Raw genomic sequence first — 15,207 nt, forward strand, 5'->3', positions numbered from 1 at the left:
GCAAAAAATGTCAAAAATGACATTTCCCAAAAACAACTAAAAACACCTCAAAAAAGCATTAAAAAGCATACAAAGAGACGCAATAGCATACATTGTTGCAAAAACGGCCAAAACACCATAGTAATGGATGTTGAAAAAATGACCGAAAGGGCAAGGCAAAAAATGTCAAAAATGACATGTCCTCAAAAGAGTTTAAAACACCTCAAAATAGCATAAAACAGCGTCCCAAGAGACGCCATAGCATAGAAAGTTGCAACAACGTCCAAAAACACCATAATAAGGCACATTGCAAAAATGACCGAAAAGGCAAGGCTATAGTATGGCAAAAAATGTCAAAACTGACATTTCCCAAAAAACTGCCGAAAACACCTCAAAACAGCACAAAATAGCGTCCTGTAGCACGCCATAGCATAGAATTTTTCAAAAACGTCGAAAAACACCATAATAAGGCACATTGCAAAAATGACCAAAAAGGCAAGGCTATAGTATGGCAAAAAATGTCAAAAATTACATTTCCCAAAAAACAGCTGAAAACACCTCAAAACAGCATAAAATAGCGTCCTGTGGCACGCCATAGCATAGAATGTTGCAAAAACGTCCAAAAACACCATAATAAGGACCGTTGCAAAAATGACCGAAAAGGCAAGGCTATAGTATGGCAAAAAATGTCAAAACTGACATTTCCCAAAAACAGTTTAAAACACCTTCAAACAGCATAAAATAGCGTCACGAGAGACGCCATAGCATAGAAAGTTGCAACAACGTCCAAAAACACCATAATAAGGCACATTGCAAAAATGACCGAAAAGGCAAGGCTATAGTATGGCAAAAAATGTCAAAACTGACATTTCCCAAAAAACAGCTGAAAACACCTCAAAACAGCATAAAATAGCGTCCTGTGGCACACCATAGCATAGAATGTTGCAAAAATGTCCAAAAACACCATAATAATGCATGTTGAAAAAATGACAGAAAGGACAAGGCTATAGTATGGCAAAAAATGTCAAAAATGACATTTCCCAAAAAACAACTAAAAACACCTCAAAACGGCATTAAAAACCATACAAAGAGACGCAATAGCATACATTGTTGCAAAAACGTCCAAAAACACCATAATAATGCATGTTGAAAAAATGACCGAAAGGACAAGGCTATAGTATGGCAAAAAAAGTCAAAAATGACATTTCCCGAAAAAACAGTTTAAATCACCTCAAAACAGCATTAAAAAGCATACAAAGAGACACAATAGCATAGAATTTTGCAAAAACGTCCAAAAACACTATAAAAATACGTGTTGAAAAAATGACCGAAAAGGCAAGGCTATAGTATGGCAAAAAATGTCAAAAATGACATTTCCCAAAAACAACTAAAAACACCTCAAAAAAGCATTAAAAAGCATACAAAGAGACGCAATAGCATACATTGTTGCAAAAACGGCCAAAACACCATAGTAATGGATGTTGAAAAAATGACCGAAAGGGCAAGGCAAAAAATGTCAAAAATGACATGTCCTCAAAAGAGTTTAAAACACCTCAAAATAGCATAAAACAGCGTCCCAAGAGACGCCATAGCATAGAAAGTTGCAACAACGTCCAAAAACACCATAATAAGGCACGTTGCAAAAATGACTGAAAAGGCAAGGCTATAGTATGGTAAAAAATGTCAAAACTGACATTTCCCAAAAAACTGCCGAAAACACCTCAAAACAGCACAAAATAGCGTCCTGTAGCACGCCATAGCATAGAATTTTTCAAAAACGTCCAAAAACACCATAAGGACCGTTGCAAAAATGACCAAAAAGGCAAGGCTATAGTATGGCAAGAAATGTCAAAAATTATATTTCCCAAAAACAGTTTAAAACATCTTCAAACATCATAAAATAGCGTCACGAGAGACGCCATAGCATAGAAAGTTGCAAAAACGTCGAAAAACACCATAATAAGGCACATTGCAAAAATGACCAAAAAGGCAAGGCTATAGTATGGCAAAAAATGTCAAAACTGACATTTCCCAAAAAACAGCTGAAAACACCTCAAAACAGCATAAAATAGCGTCCTGTAGTACGCCATAGCATAGAATGTTGCAAAAACGTCCAAAAACACCATAATAATGCATGTTGAAAAAATGACCGAAAGGGCAAGGCTATAGTATGGCAAAAAATGTCAAAAATGACATATCCCAAAAACAGTTTAAAACACCTCAAAACAGCATGCAATACTGTAACAAGAGCATAGAACGTTGCAAAAACGTCCAAAAACACTATAAAAACGCATGTTGAAAAAATGACCGAAAAGGCAAGGCTATAGTATGGCAAAAAATGTCAAAAATGACATTTCCCAAAAACAGTTTAAAACAGCATAAAATAGCGTCCTGAGAGACGCCATAGCATAGAATTTTGCAAAAACGTCCAAAAACACCATAATAATGCATGTTGAAAAATGACCGAAAAGGCAAGGCTATAGTATGGCAAAAAATGTCAAAACTGACATTTCCGAAAAACAACTGAAAACACATAGCATACATTGTTGCAAAAACAGCCAAAAACACCATTATAATGGATGTTGAAAAAATGACCGAAAGGGCAAGGCTATAGTATGGCAAAAAATGTCAAAAATGAGATGTCCTCAAAAGAGTTTAAAACACCTCAAAACAGCATGCAATACTGTAACAAGAGACGCCATAGCATACATTGTTGCAAAAACGGCCAAAAACACCATAGTAATGGATGTTGAAAAAATGACCGAAAAGGCAAGCCCATAGTATGGCCAAAAATGTCAAAAATGACATTTCCCAAAAACTGTTTAAGACACCTAGAAACAGCATAAAATAGCGCCCTGAGGCATGCCATACCATAGAATGTTGCAAAAACAGCCAAAAACACCATTAAAATTCATGTTGAAAAAATGACCGAAAAGGCAAGGCTATAGTATGACAAGAAATGTCAAATATGACATTTCCCAAAAACAGTTTAAAACACCTCAAAACAGCATAAAATAGCATCCTGTGGCACGCTATAGCATAGAATGTTGCAGAAGCATCCAAAAACACAATAATAATGCATGTTGAAAGAGTGACTGAAAAGGCAAGGCTATAGTATGGCAAAAAATGTCAAAAATGACATTTCCCAAAAAAACAACTAAAAACACCTCAAAACAGCTTTAAAAAGCATACAAAGAGACGCAATAGCATACACTGTTGCAAAAACGTCCAAAAACACCATAATAATGGATGTTGAAAAAATGACCGGAAGGGCAAGGCTATAGTATGGCAAAAAAATGTCAAAAATGACATATCCCAAAAAGAGTTTAAAACACCTCAAAATAGCATAAAATAGCGCCCCGAGAGACGCCATAGCATAGAATGTTGCAAAAACGTCCAAAAACACTATAAAAACGCATGTTGCAAAAATGACCGAAAAGGCAAGGCTATAGTATGGCAAAAAATGTCAAAAATGACATATCCCAAAAACAGTTTAAAACACCTCAAAACAGCATAAAATAGCATCCCGTGGCACGCTATAGCATATTATGTTGCAAAAATGTCCAAAAACACCATAATAAGGCACGCTGCAAAAATGACCGAAAAGGCAAGGCTATAGTATGGCAAAAAATGTCAAAAATGACATGTCCTCAAAACAGTTTAAAACACCTCAAAACAGCATAAAATAGCATCCTGTGGCACGCTATAGCATAGAATGTTGCAGAAGCATCCAAAAACACAATAATAATGCATGTTGAAAGAGTGACTGAAAAGGCAAGGCTATAGTATGGCAAAAAATGTCAAAAATGACATTTCCCAAAAAACAGCTAAAAACACCTCAAAACAACATAAAAAAGCGTCCCAAAAGACGCCATAGCATAGAAAGTTGCAACAACGTCCAAAAACACCATAATAAGGCACATTGCAAAAATGATCGAAAAGGCAAGGCTATAGTATGGCAAAAAATGTCAAAACTGACATTTCCCAAAAAACAGCTAAAAACACCTCAAAACAGCATAAAATAGCGTCCTGTGGCACGCCATAGCATAGAATGTTGCAAAAACGTCCAAAAACACCATAATAATGCATGTTGAAAAAATGACCGAAAAGGCAAGGCTATAGTATGGCAAAAAATGTCAAAAATGACATGTCCCAAAAACAGTTTAAAACACCTCAAAACAGCATGAAATACTGTACCAAGAGACGCCACAGCATAGAATGTTGCAAAAACGTCCAAAAACACTATAAAAACGCATGTTGCAAAAATGACTGAAAAGGCAAGGCTATAGTATGGCAAAAAATGTCAAAATATGACATGTCTCAAAAACAGTTTAAAACACCTCAAAACAGCATAAAAAGCATACAGAGAGACGCCATAGCATAGAATGTTGCAAAAACTGCCAAAAACACCATAATGATGCATGTATAAAAAAATAATCGAAAGGGCAAGGCTATAGTATGGCAAAAAATGTCAAAATATGACATATCCTAAAAAAAGTTTAAAAAACCTCAAAATAGCATAAAATAGCGTGCCAATACACACCATAGCACAGAATGTTGCAAAAAAATCCAAAAACACCTTAATAATGCATGTTGAAAAAATGACAGAAAAGGCAAGGCTATAGTATGGCAAAAAAAATGTCAAATATGGCATTTCCTAAAAAAAGTTTAAAACACCTCAAAACAGCATGAAATAGCATTCCAAGGCACGCCATAGCATAGAATGTTGCCAAAACGGCCAAAAACACCATAATTATGCACGTTGAAAAAATGACCGAAGAGGTAAGGCTATAGTATGGCAATAAATGTCGAAAATGACATGTCCAAAAACCAGTTTAAAATACCTCAAAACTGTGTAAAATAGTGTGTTCAGAGAGGCCACAGTATAGAATGTTGCAAAAACGGCCAAAAACACCATAATGTTGCATGTTGAAAAAATGACCGAAAAAGGCAAGGCTATAGTATGGTAAAGTTTAAAACACCTCAAAACAACATAAAATAGCATCCCAAGGCACGCCATAGCATAAAATGTTGCAAAAATGGATAGTATAGAATGCTGATAAAACAGCCAAATACATCATAATACAGCATCTTCAAAAAATTACCTAAAACGTCATAGTAGAGTATGTCGGAAAAATGTCAAAGTATGACGTGTCCACAAAACAGCTGAAAACCACATATTACAGTATGTCAAGACACGTCGTATATTATGTCGAAAAAACGGCCAAATGCATCATAATATAGCATGTTAAAGAACAAAATAAACAAAAAAACACAGTTTAAAAAACGAAATTACAATTATTCTTGATCCTGCTACATCTTTGGAGTTGAAGTTTGAGTTAATAAAATCAGCAGCTTGTACGAAGATTCCATCCAGTTGCTTGGTGATGTTGCTGCTGATGGCAACGTTCAATTCCTGCAGTGCATTTTTTGGACTTGCATCAGAGTCTTGTGTCCAAATGGCCCCCACAAGGTCAGCCCATCCAGTGCAACAGCTTGATCCGGGATGTCAGGTGTTAACCATGTCTCTGTGAAGATGTCCACAGAGCAGTCAAAGATATCCTGTTGCTGAGAGAGCCAAAATCACATCTCATACACTTCACTCTCCTGCGATCAGACACTTGACAGAAGATGGCTTGGTAGAGGAACAGCTCCCGCTCAGGCCAGCCCACCATGATACTAACTCTTCTCCCTCTTTTCGTCTGGCACTTTCAATTTCGTTTCTCCCCTCTGGTCCGACCGGCTTGTTGGCATATGCTGTCGGTGGGGACCCTTTTGCGGTCTGCTGCATTAAGTCCAAGCCCCACACAACTTTTTCCAATGCTGATAAGTGCCACTTTATTGTAGAAAAGTTGTGCTTCAGCACAAGGGGCCATGGTGATAAAAAAAAAAAAACACTGCTGAATGAGCCTTAATCACATCTCAGACAGAAGAAGGCTTGGAAGAGGAACAGCTCTCGGTCCAAGTCGGGTCAGCCTCGCCTTGATACCGGCACTCCTCCCTCTCTTCGTGTGGTGCCTTCAGTTTCGTTTCTCCCCTCTGGTCTGACTCGCCATTCGGCACAGGCCACCAATGGAAATCCTCTCGCGGTCTGCTGCATTTAGTCCAAACCCCACACAACTTCTCCAGATGTTGATAAGTGCCACTATATTGTAGACAAGTAGTGCCTCAGCAAAAGGGGCCATGGTATCGAAAAAAATAGACAAATATAACAAAAAAGTAGCACGGATTTGCGGAGCTACCGGCTGCTGTATCAACATGTGCTGCTGTCGTCATAGCCATAATTTTTTTATGATATTTTGTATGACATACTATAGTGTGACTTTTTTATACTCTTTTGAATGATATACTATTTTATTATGTTTTTATGATATTTTGGATGACACTACAGCACGACTTTTTTGTGATTTTTGGTAGACATACTATAGTATAACTGTTTTATGCTGTTTTGGACAACATAATATGGCATGACTCCATTATGATAATTAAGATAAGTCCAAGCTCCATTGGAAAATGGTGGCTGAGATCGCATGTTGTTTGTTCTCCAGAACAAAGGGACAGCCATGTGCCTTAACCCCCAGTGCTTCACCTTTTGCACCTTAGCCAAGAAGAGAAGCTTCTGCTGATCTTCTGGCTCTTGCTCTAAGACCTCTTCCAAGGAAGGTTGTGGGTCCAGGGGGACCTGCTCTGCCCTTCCCCTGCTTTCACACCAAAACTCACAGCAGGCGCTACAACCTGGTCTCGGCTCTTCTCCTCAAGCCTGAAGAGACCTTCAAGAAGTTAGAAAGCCTGAACTAACTTCTTAAGCCACAAGGAGAACAGAACCAAGATAGCGCTGAACTGCTATCTTGATAAGGACACCAGGACCGGCCAGCCTCATCCTGGATCCTTGGAACTGCACAGTAGGATTGAACCGGAACCACTTTTCCTCAGACAGCAACCCAAAGAACTCTTGGCAAGTACAGTAACATCTGGGCATAGCATTAGGACATAAGCACAGGCTGAGCAAGACTGTTTTCTTGGTCTTTGTCATATCATGTTTGTCATGTATTGACTTAATGCTATTGAATGAGTAATTGTTGTGATATATTGGTAATTAGGTTATTGCTTGGTGTGGAATTTAATTTGTTAATGCTACACAGACAGGGTCTTGCATGCAACTACACATCCATTTTACTAACCATGGCACCCTTTTTACATATTAGTTCACCTACACTCACAAATTGGCTCTCAACAGAAGCACACATAGAAGGAACTTAAGGTTCCTGCCTTTATCTCTGTTTCTTTATGTGACCAACCACATGGTCAGCAAAGGCCTTCCCTCCTCTGCAGCCATCTTTGATCTAGCATCTTGAATCTTGGATCATCTTATTGTAGCTTCTGTTGTTGGTCAATTCACCTCTGCCTCTTGGTTTGTTACATAGACTATATAACAAGGATGGACGACATTGCCCCAGTTACCCCAGCTATGCTGACATGAGGTTAAAATATCCCAGATGGGGGAGTTCCGGCCAAAACACCCGTCCGACCATTCATGAGCAGCTCCATTGAATGTGAGCGCACGGATTGGCTGTCACAGCTGTCAATTATTGCGAAAAAGCCCCCATCTGTGTTATTTAATTACTCATTAAAACCAAACTTTTCATAAAAACAAACACTTGAACAAACACCAGGATGATGAGAACTACCTTCAGTGACAGAAACCATTTTTGGGAAAAAATTTATTTGGCGTGTACTTTGAGTTTTTAGTTTGGCCTATGTCCATTCACTAACATGGAGGGGCTGGCCTTAGGACCTTAGGACCCCCACCCCATCCCCACCCCCGCCCCCCTGTCTCTCTCTGTCTCCCTCACACACACACACATTTACACATCTACATTTGTATACATATTTGTGTATATTAGTAGCTTGGATATATTGTGTGTTAATGATTTTGGAATCATACTTGCTGTCTGCATAATATTGTACAAAAGTGAGTGAATCACCAACTACTGTTAATGTGATAATTTTGGTTATAGTACGTACTATGAAATTTTTATAGTTTTTTTTAAACAACATATGATACAATGACGTTTTAATGATTTTTTTAGTGGCATTCTTCTGGCGTTTTAATGTTTTTTTTAGTGGCATTCTTCTGGCGTTTTAAAGGTTTTTTTAGTGGCATTCTTCTGGCGTTTTAATGGTTTTTTTAGTGGCATTCTTCTGATGTTTTAATGATTTTTTTAGTGGCATTCTTCTGATGTTTTAATGATTTTTTTAGTGGCATTCTTCTGGCGTTTTAATGTTTTTTTAGTGGCATTCTTCTGATGTTTTTATGATTTTTTGAATGACAAACTATACTATGATGTTTTTCTAAACAACATTCTAAACAATGACATTCTTATAATTTGTTAAATGATATACTATATTACAACTTTTTCATGATTTTTTTAAATGACATGCTATATTATGAGATTTTTTATGAAATACTTAATTATGACATTTTGCTGATTTTTTTAACCACATACTATATTACCACATTTTTATGAATTTTCTAACATACTTTGCCATTATATTTTCATGATTTTTCAATGACAAAGTGTACAATCACCTTTTTGATTTTTTGGCAAGACATTGTAAACTTTGACATTTTCATTATTTTTTGAGGACATACTTCACTATTAAATTTTTACAATTTTTTGAACAACACAGTTCACTTTGACATTTTTATGATTTATTTAAACAACATACTATCCCATGACTTAACGATTTCTTAATGACACACTATACTATGACATTTTTATGACATATTATAACGTGACATTAGGATTTTTCCTTTATTATTAAGTTTTTCCGATTTCTTTAACAACACACTATACTATGACAATTTCAACCTGCCTAATCCAGCAGTACTTATTGCAGGAAGCGTATCATCACATTTTTCACATTTTGTAAGACAGAAGCCTCAAGCATCCATAGAAACCAAAGTTCCCAATGGGAGTTCAATGTGTGTCCACAGTTGTGGGACGTAACCAATTAAAACCACACTGAATAATGCATGTAGCACATATTCTTCGTGTACTGTGATACAAAACAAGTGTCCCTACACCACTGGTATACTTAAAATGCCCAATTTATATCTTGGTGGGAGTAGTAGTTTGGCAGTGTCACAGGATGCACATAGTAAAAGGTGGTGCTTCTGCTTACACCTGTATATCCAGTCATGTAGTCAGTATGCTTTTTCTGGACACATTTCAGTCCCCACGGAGAAAGAAAAGTGTAGCAGCCATGCTATTATTCCAGTACACAGTTGAGCTCAGGGGATCAGCTGCATCCAATTTAATGATAAGCTCTGATATAAAACAGAAATATTAGTCTGCCCATGTCCTCTCTCACTGACAGTGCGACAGTGAGTGCTGGGACTTCAGTCTGCATGCACATGCACACAAATATAGTCACAAATCTGGTATCCACATTACTACGTTAATACAGGGCTCGTTACTGGCCTGAAGCACACATTGGACAGAGAGTCTGTGACAGCAAGCCTGTGCTGTGAGCACGTTTTAGAGGATATCATCGTTTTCAAAACACGCGGCCAATCAAATGCTTTGGGATTCACTTAAATACACGTGGGGAAACCAAATTGTGTTATGGGATGCGCTCTTGACTTGCCTCTTACCAGTAGTCAAAACAAAACAAAAAAAAGTCAGCTAAGAACTTATGGGACCATTAAAGGAAAACAGGCTTTCTACCTCAGTGGAAACAAGTATATGCCTAGGTTTTGTATAGTTTTATATATTAATATTACGTATAGAAAACCAAATCTAGGATGGGCTTCTCTATTGTACACATTACACATTATAAATCACCATAATAATGGTAAAAAACCATTTTCATTTTTTGGCTGCAGGTCCAGTGAAAATATACAAGGGGCCAGTAAAACTCTGATCTACTGGCAAGGTGGACTAGTGGGGAAATACATGTTAGGTTGGACACTGATACTACATGTACTATATTGTCTACATGTACTATTATCTGCTATATGTTACCACAAGTTTAAAGTGTAAAGATCTGTTTAATCACAATGTAAAGAGTCTTACAATGAGCTGACTACTGTAACTTTAAATACATGCAGTTAATGTTGGTAATTAAGACTGTACTTAAGCTCCAGAGGACAATACTGCCCCAGTTCTGGATCACACTCAAGGACAGGAAGTACCCTGCAGTGTAGCATAACCCCAAAATAGCCAGACTAAGAACCACACAACTCTCCAGAAGGACCAGCCTCTGGTCACTGCATCTCCTGGCTAGTAAATCTCTAAGTCCACCAGTGTAACTTTAGACTTGCCGATGTAAATAATTGGCCCAGAGTGGATGGAGGGAGGCCAGATAAACTGGTCTCATGATACCTCTCTTGCACAGTGCAGCACAGCAGCCAAAAAGCTTTATCGTCTCTACTTTATTTAGTTTATCAGCTGTGCAGAGTAGCTATATTTCCCCCAAGCTCTGAGGTAATAATGGTACATATAAAGATAGACATCAAAACTGTAGTGTCTGGAGTGCAATTAGGTCTTCATTCACATGAACTATCTAAAGGTAGTTCATGTGGCACTGAAGAAAAATACTTGCCAATGACCCCACTGACCCAGGTGCAATCCCCAGCTGCACTGCTTCTTGTGATTCCAGAATACATCAAACTCAATTATGTTCACGCATGGGAGACATCAAGGGTTAAAAAGATAAAGGGACTGTGGAATTCCTCTATGGCATGGATGTGACAGGTATGTAGAAGATACAGGATGAACTTCAAGGCAATGCAGTGCAATGGTGATGTTAGAGTAAAGCAGAAAATTAAATTATTTCAGACCTGTGAAGGTGAAAATGTGCAGAAGACAGACGATAACATCATTCTAACTCTTATAGTGTGGACTTACCTGTCTGGCAAGCACAAGCAGAGTGACGAAGAAGATAAAGAGGGAGATAGAGCCCATAGTCTTCAGGTCTTTGAGGACTCCTGGTCTTGAAGGGCATACAAAAAAAAAGAATGCATTTGTGCATGGAGAAAGAGACAAGGTAAAAAAAAAAGTTTAAGACAGAGATAAAGGATGGAAAGTGACAAAAATTAAAGCAGGTGTGAAAAAAGTTGAAGACAGAGAGAAAAGTGTAAGAACATTTAATTAAAAATTCAGATTACAATCAGTAGTCTGTGACATGTTTCCCATGATTGGTTAGCAGACCAGTTTATTCCAAGCTGTCACTTAGTTAAGACTGTCACTTCTGCTTAGTTGTGACAAGCACTTGTTTACTATTTGCATTCCAGTTGGTGAGCTTCCTTGCCAGGGCTGCATTCACAAGGAACATTTTTTGAGAGCCAATAAACAACGAGATAGTGCTCACCCTGTGCAAAGATTTTGCACCATGAATACACTTTAAGCCCTCATGTTTCCACCATCCTAGCCCTAAAAGTAGGACACCTGTCCAAGACAGAATCAGGCAACTAACCAAGCTCCAGCTATTGTGTGTCCATGTATTGTACTGTGCATGCCAACATACTAATCTCGCTACTGAATATGCTCAAACACACCCAACACCCCCAAAAAAACTTCAGAGGCACTGCTTAAAAAGAGATTAAAAATGCCCCTATTACATCATATAAGTCTACACTGAAACAGACATTTTCAAGCAGTGAAGTCTAAATTTTTCTCTAAACTCTGAATGTGTGAGAAGGCTCAAATAGGACTATTGCATCCTAATTTGTGCAAGAACAGTTTGCATATTAATGGACTCTGACTCTTATCTAGGGCAGAGCTCAGCAGACAACTGAGAAAACAGCCTGCAAGTTCTTCACTTGCCTGGTTCATTATCTTATCAATTCTTTACAGAGTGAATGGCAATGACTGAGGACAGACAGTCTCACATGAAGATAAAAGATGGAAAACACACAAACGGGAAGCAAAAAATCATTTGGCTTCTGACAAAAACTCTTAGTATTGACAAATAAAAAGTTTTATAACTACAGAAAGGACCAAAACTTTTGGAATTGTCATGTCTACCCTCAACACTTCCCTGTTTTGTGTTACTGCTGATCAAAGCTGTACTTTTTGCTTTGGACAGGAAAGTCAATAACTAAAAAGACAACATCCTTGAACTGGATATCAGACAATTTAGACTTGAATTGCTGACACCATGCATTGATGCCACATTTGCCAATTGATAATAAATTAATGATTGACGCTGCAGGCTCCAAGAAGTTTTGCTTTGGATATTACATCCATAAGATTTTTTGATTTGCAAGGAGGGCCTCCAGCAATTAGTCAGAAAATCTCATTTTCCAGTAAGACCACCATGAAATAACATCAACTTGCATTTAAATGCATCATTATAATTATTTTCATTAAAAGGAAGAAACTGTTCTTTGGGAAAAGATGAGAAATGCTATTTTTCTCAGATGAGTGGAGGAGCGTGTCGCCGTGTGTTTGAAGGTGACAGGCTACCTGAGTAGAACACTAATTATAAGGCCCCATCTAAACTCTGATGACCCCCTAGGGTGTATGCTTGTAGAGAGAATATTTTTACCACTTTATCTTGATAGACTCAGCCCATTCCAACAGGAAAGACGTTAACGGCTTTAGTCACCCATCTATTTATAAGTCACCAGACTCCACTGACACTTGCTGCAACACAAATTGCCCTCTGGGACAAATAATAAAATTGAATTGAAACCAACTGAAAAACAGTCATTTTAACTTGCTGAACACAGGGCTACTGGTCTCAATCAGTTGGTTTGTTTGTGTTAATGTGTGACTTTGGTGAATCCAAACTAATCCTTTTAAATGCCAAAGTCACACAAGAACACACACACACAAAAACTGATCAAGGCAGCTGTACCCCGCAGCTACTGTGTTCCTTGATGTTAATTAGTTTTTCTCAATGGAGTCTGGCTTTGAAGAGCATAATAAAACAGGTTTAGTACCCCATTGGAAATCATTGTCTGATGGCAATGATAAGCATAGAAAATATTCTAAATATTATGTATACTTAAACTGATGTCATTTTCGTTTAGGTGGGACTTTTTTCTAGATGGCTCCCGTCCAAAACAGTACATTGCTCAGCTTTGTTCGAGTACTCATGATTGCTTCTCCAAATTGAGGACACTCTGATTATTATCTAATGTACATAACAGAATGACTAAGAATGAGTACCTTGTAAAATTCTGGCATCTGTAAAGGATGCCCTCTATAAGCCTCCATTTGGAGATAATCTTGACTCGACTAACTGGAAGACGGCCATGAGGTGGAACCATCTTTTTCTCCTTTCTCCACATATTGTAGTTTTCCATTTACTCAATTCTCTTCTCAGGCTACCTCAACTTTTTCTTCTCCCACCTTGACTCTCTATACCCTTCTTGGTCACTCTCTTGAATAGTATCTGTGCACCTACCTGTCCAGGCTTTCGGTCTTGTAAAGAAATCTGCTGTATTCATCCAGCAGAGAGGCATGTGTTTGTAGGATAATGACGTTGTAAACCACCACAGCTGTCAACATGATAATCATCTTCAGCTCGTAGTTTATCCTCAGGAACACAGAGCAAGAGATTAGGCCCAGTATACAACTGTAAATTAAATACTAGACAGAGAGAAAAAGAGACAGATTGGTAGGTTGATTTATTCAAGTTATAAAAGACAAATTATTAGTAAAGAATCATGGTAATTATTGTCTACACTTACTGGAAGGTAGAAATTGTTTTTGCCAGTGAAGGTGATTAGTTGTCCATTGGAGTAAAACTGTGTTTCATTGGATGAATTGTAAAAAGGAACAGGGGGCAACTCGTTGTCTTCCAAAAAGAACTAGAAAAAGAACACAAGGTCAACAGATTTAAGGGTTTGTGACATCTTTGGTCAGTGCTAAAAAAGTATTTCCATTTAAATCCACCACAGAGAAAAAAAACACACAATTCACATGCAAATTACTCTTTTCCGGTCTGCTTGCCTTGCACGGCAGCATGTGAAAAGACAAACTAGTCTACATTGTACTTGCAGGAGGAAAATGGAGTTAGATAAGAGGCCAATAGTGACAACCATTCAATAATGTCCTTTAAAGTGAACCTGCAGGATAAGATGAGGATTGGCCCACTGAGCAAAGCCAAGTTAATTTGGTCCAACCGCCCTGAGCGACTGACCCACGTCAGGTGCAAAACAAGATTATAATCTCTGGAATCGATTTGTGTGAAGGTCTAAACCAGGGTCCTGACACCGTGCTTTATCACGCAACCCCACAAGCCTCAGGCTACTTTTTTTTTCCCCTAACAAAAGTAAAACTCAGTCAGATAAATCTGAAAACTGATGGAGAAGAGTAAAATGACAATGAAATTGCTAGGTACAGTATTTCCTTATCACTACATGAAAATGGCATGGGCACTAATATGCAGGGAATGTATTATGTTGATATTTGAAAAAGCTAAATAATATACTGCTTTGCAAAAGAAAAGAGAAGAATTTAGTTGATTAAGAGGTGAAATATCCAGTTATTTTGAGGCAAACTAAAAAAAAAGAAATGAAAAGCACAGAGATAAACACTTCATTAAAATGCTAGTGCATCCACAGCCCCTAACCCTGATGACCGAGACATATTGGCACGCAAATATTTTTAACCATTGCAAGAATTACAGATTTGAGATGTTTTTATAGTTAGTACACTCTGTAAGACAGCAGAATGAATTTGTTTGTTTAAAAAATCTGAATATAATTTTGCAAAAACACTAAACATCCCAGGTTTCTGTTTGTTTACATCACAAAAGGCAGATTTATTTATTTTATTTGTGTGACAACATGTTACACTCCATTACATTCTAATTACACTGCAGTTACTATTTCATACCTAGTGAAGCCTAATTGGTATTACCCCTCCCTTATTGCAGTACCTGCAAATAAAAAGCTTACCATGTTGAAGACTGCCATTATGAGTATTAGAGTTGTGGTTGCCATGGTGAGAGTGATGCGGGGCCATGGCTTATTGGCAATAATGACTGATGACCTCAGCAGCCACATCCAAGAAGTGGAGGCGCTTTTACTGCAGTGCTGCAGGGACACAAACACAATAGCACACTAATACAAGAATGTATGAGCCAAAGTACAAGATAGATACTATGGCACTAAAAGGTTGCAAACAGATTCAAACACACACACACAAGCACCAAGGAACACAAGCACACATTAACCAATTAAAATAAGTAAATAACACACATATGCAC

At 37.8% G+C, this 15,207-nt stretch overlaps 1 protein-coding gene across 1 annotated transcript in view; it reads right to left on the minus strand.

The window, feature by feature from the left end:
• adcy2a (adenylate cyclase 2a) overlaps positions 1 to 15,207 on the minus strand; it is a 116,408-nt gene that overhangs the window by 37,408 nt on the left and 63,793 nt on the right. Inside the window, exons 18-21 of the mRNA XM_042490759.2 lie at positions 14,897 to 15,034; positions 13,685 to 13,804; positions 13,399 to 13,583; positions 10,893 to 10,977 (exon numbers count right to left, since the gene is read on the minus strand). Of these exons, the coding sequence (XP_042346693.1) occupies positions 10,893 to 10,977; positions 13,399 to 13,583; positions 13,685 to 13,804; positions 14,897 to 15,034 (528 nt within the window). The remainder of the gene's footprint in view (positions 1 to 10,892; positions 10,978 to 13,398; positions 13,584 to 13,684; positions 13,805 to 14,896; positions 15,035 to 15,207) is intronic.

This window comes from Plectropomus leopardus, chromosome 11 (genome assembly GCF_026936395.1).
Source record: "Plectropomus leopardus strain MGB_pleo_1.0 chromosome 11, ASM2693639v1, whole genome shotgun sequence".
Classification (NCBI taxonomy): Eukaryota; Metazoa; Chordata; class Actinopteri; order Perciformes; family Serranidae; genus Plectropomus; species Plectropomus leopardus.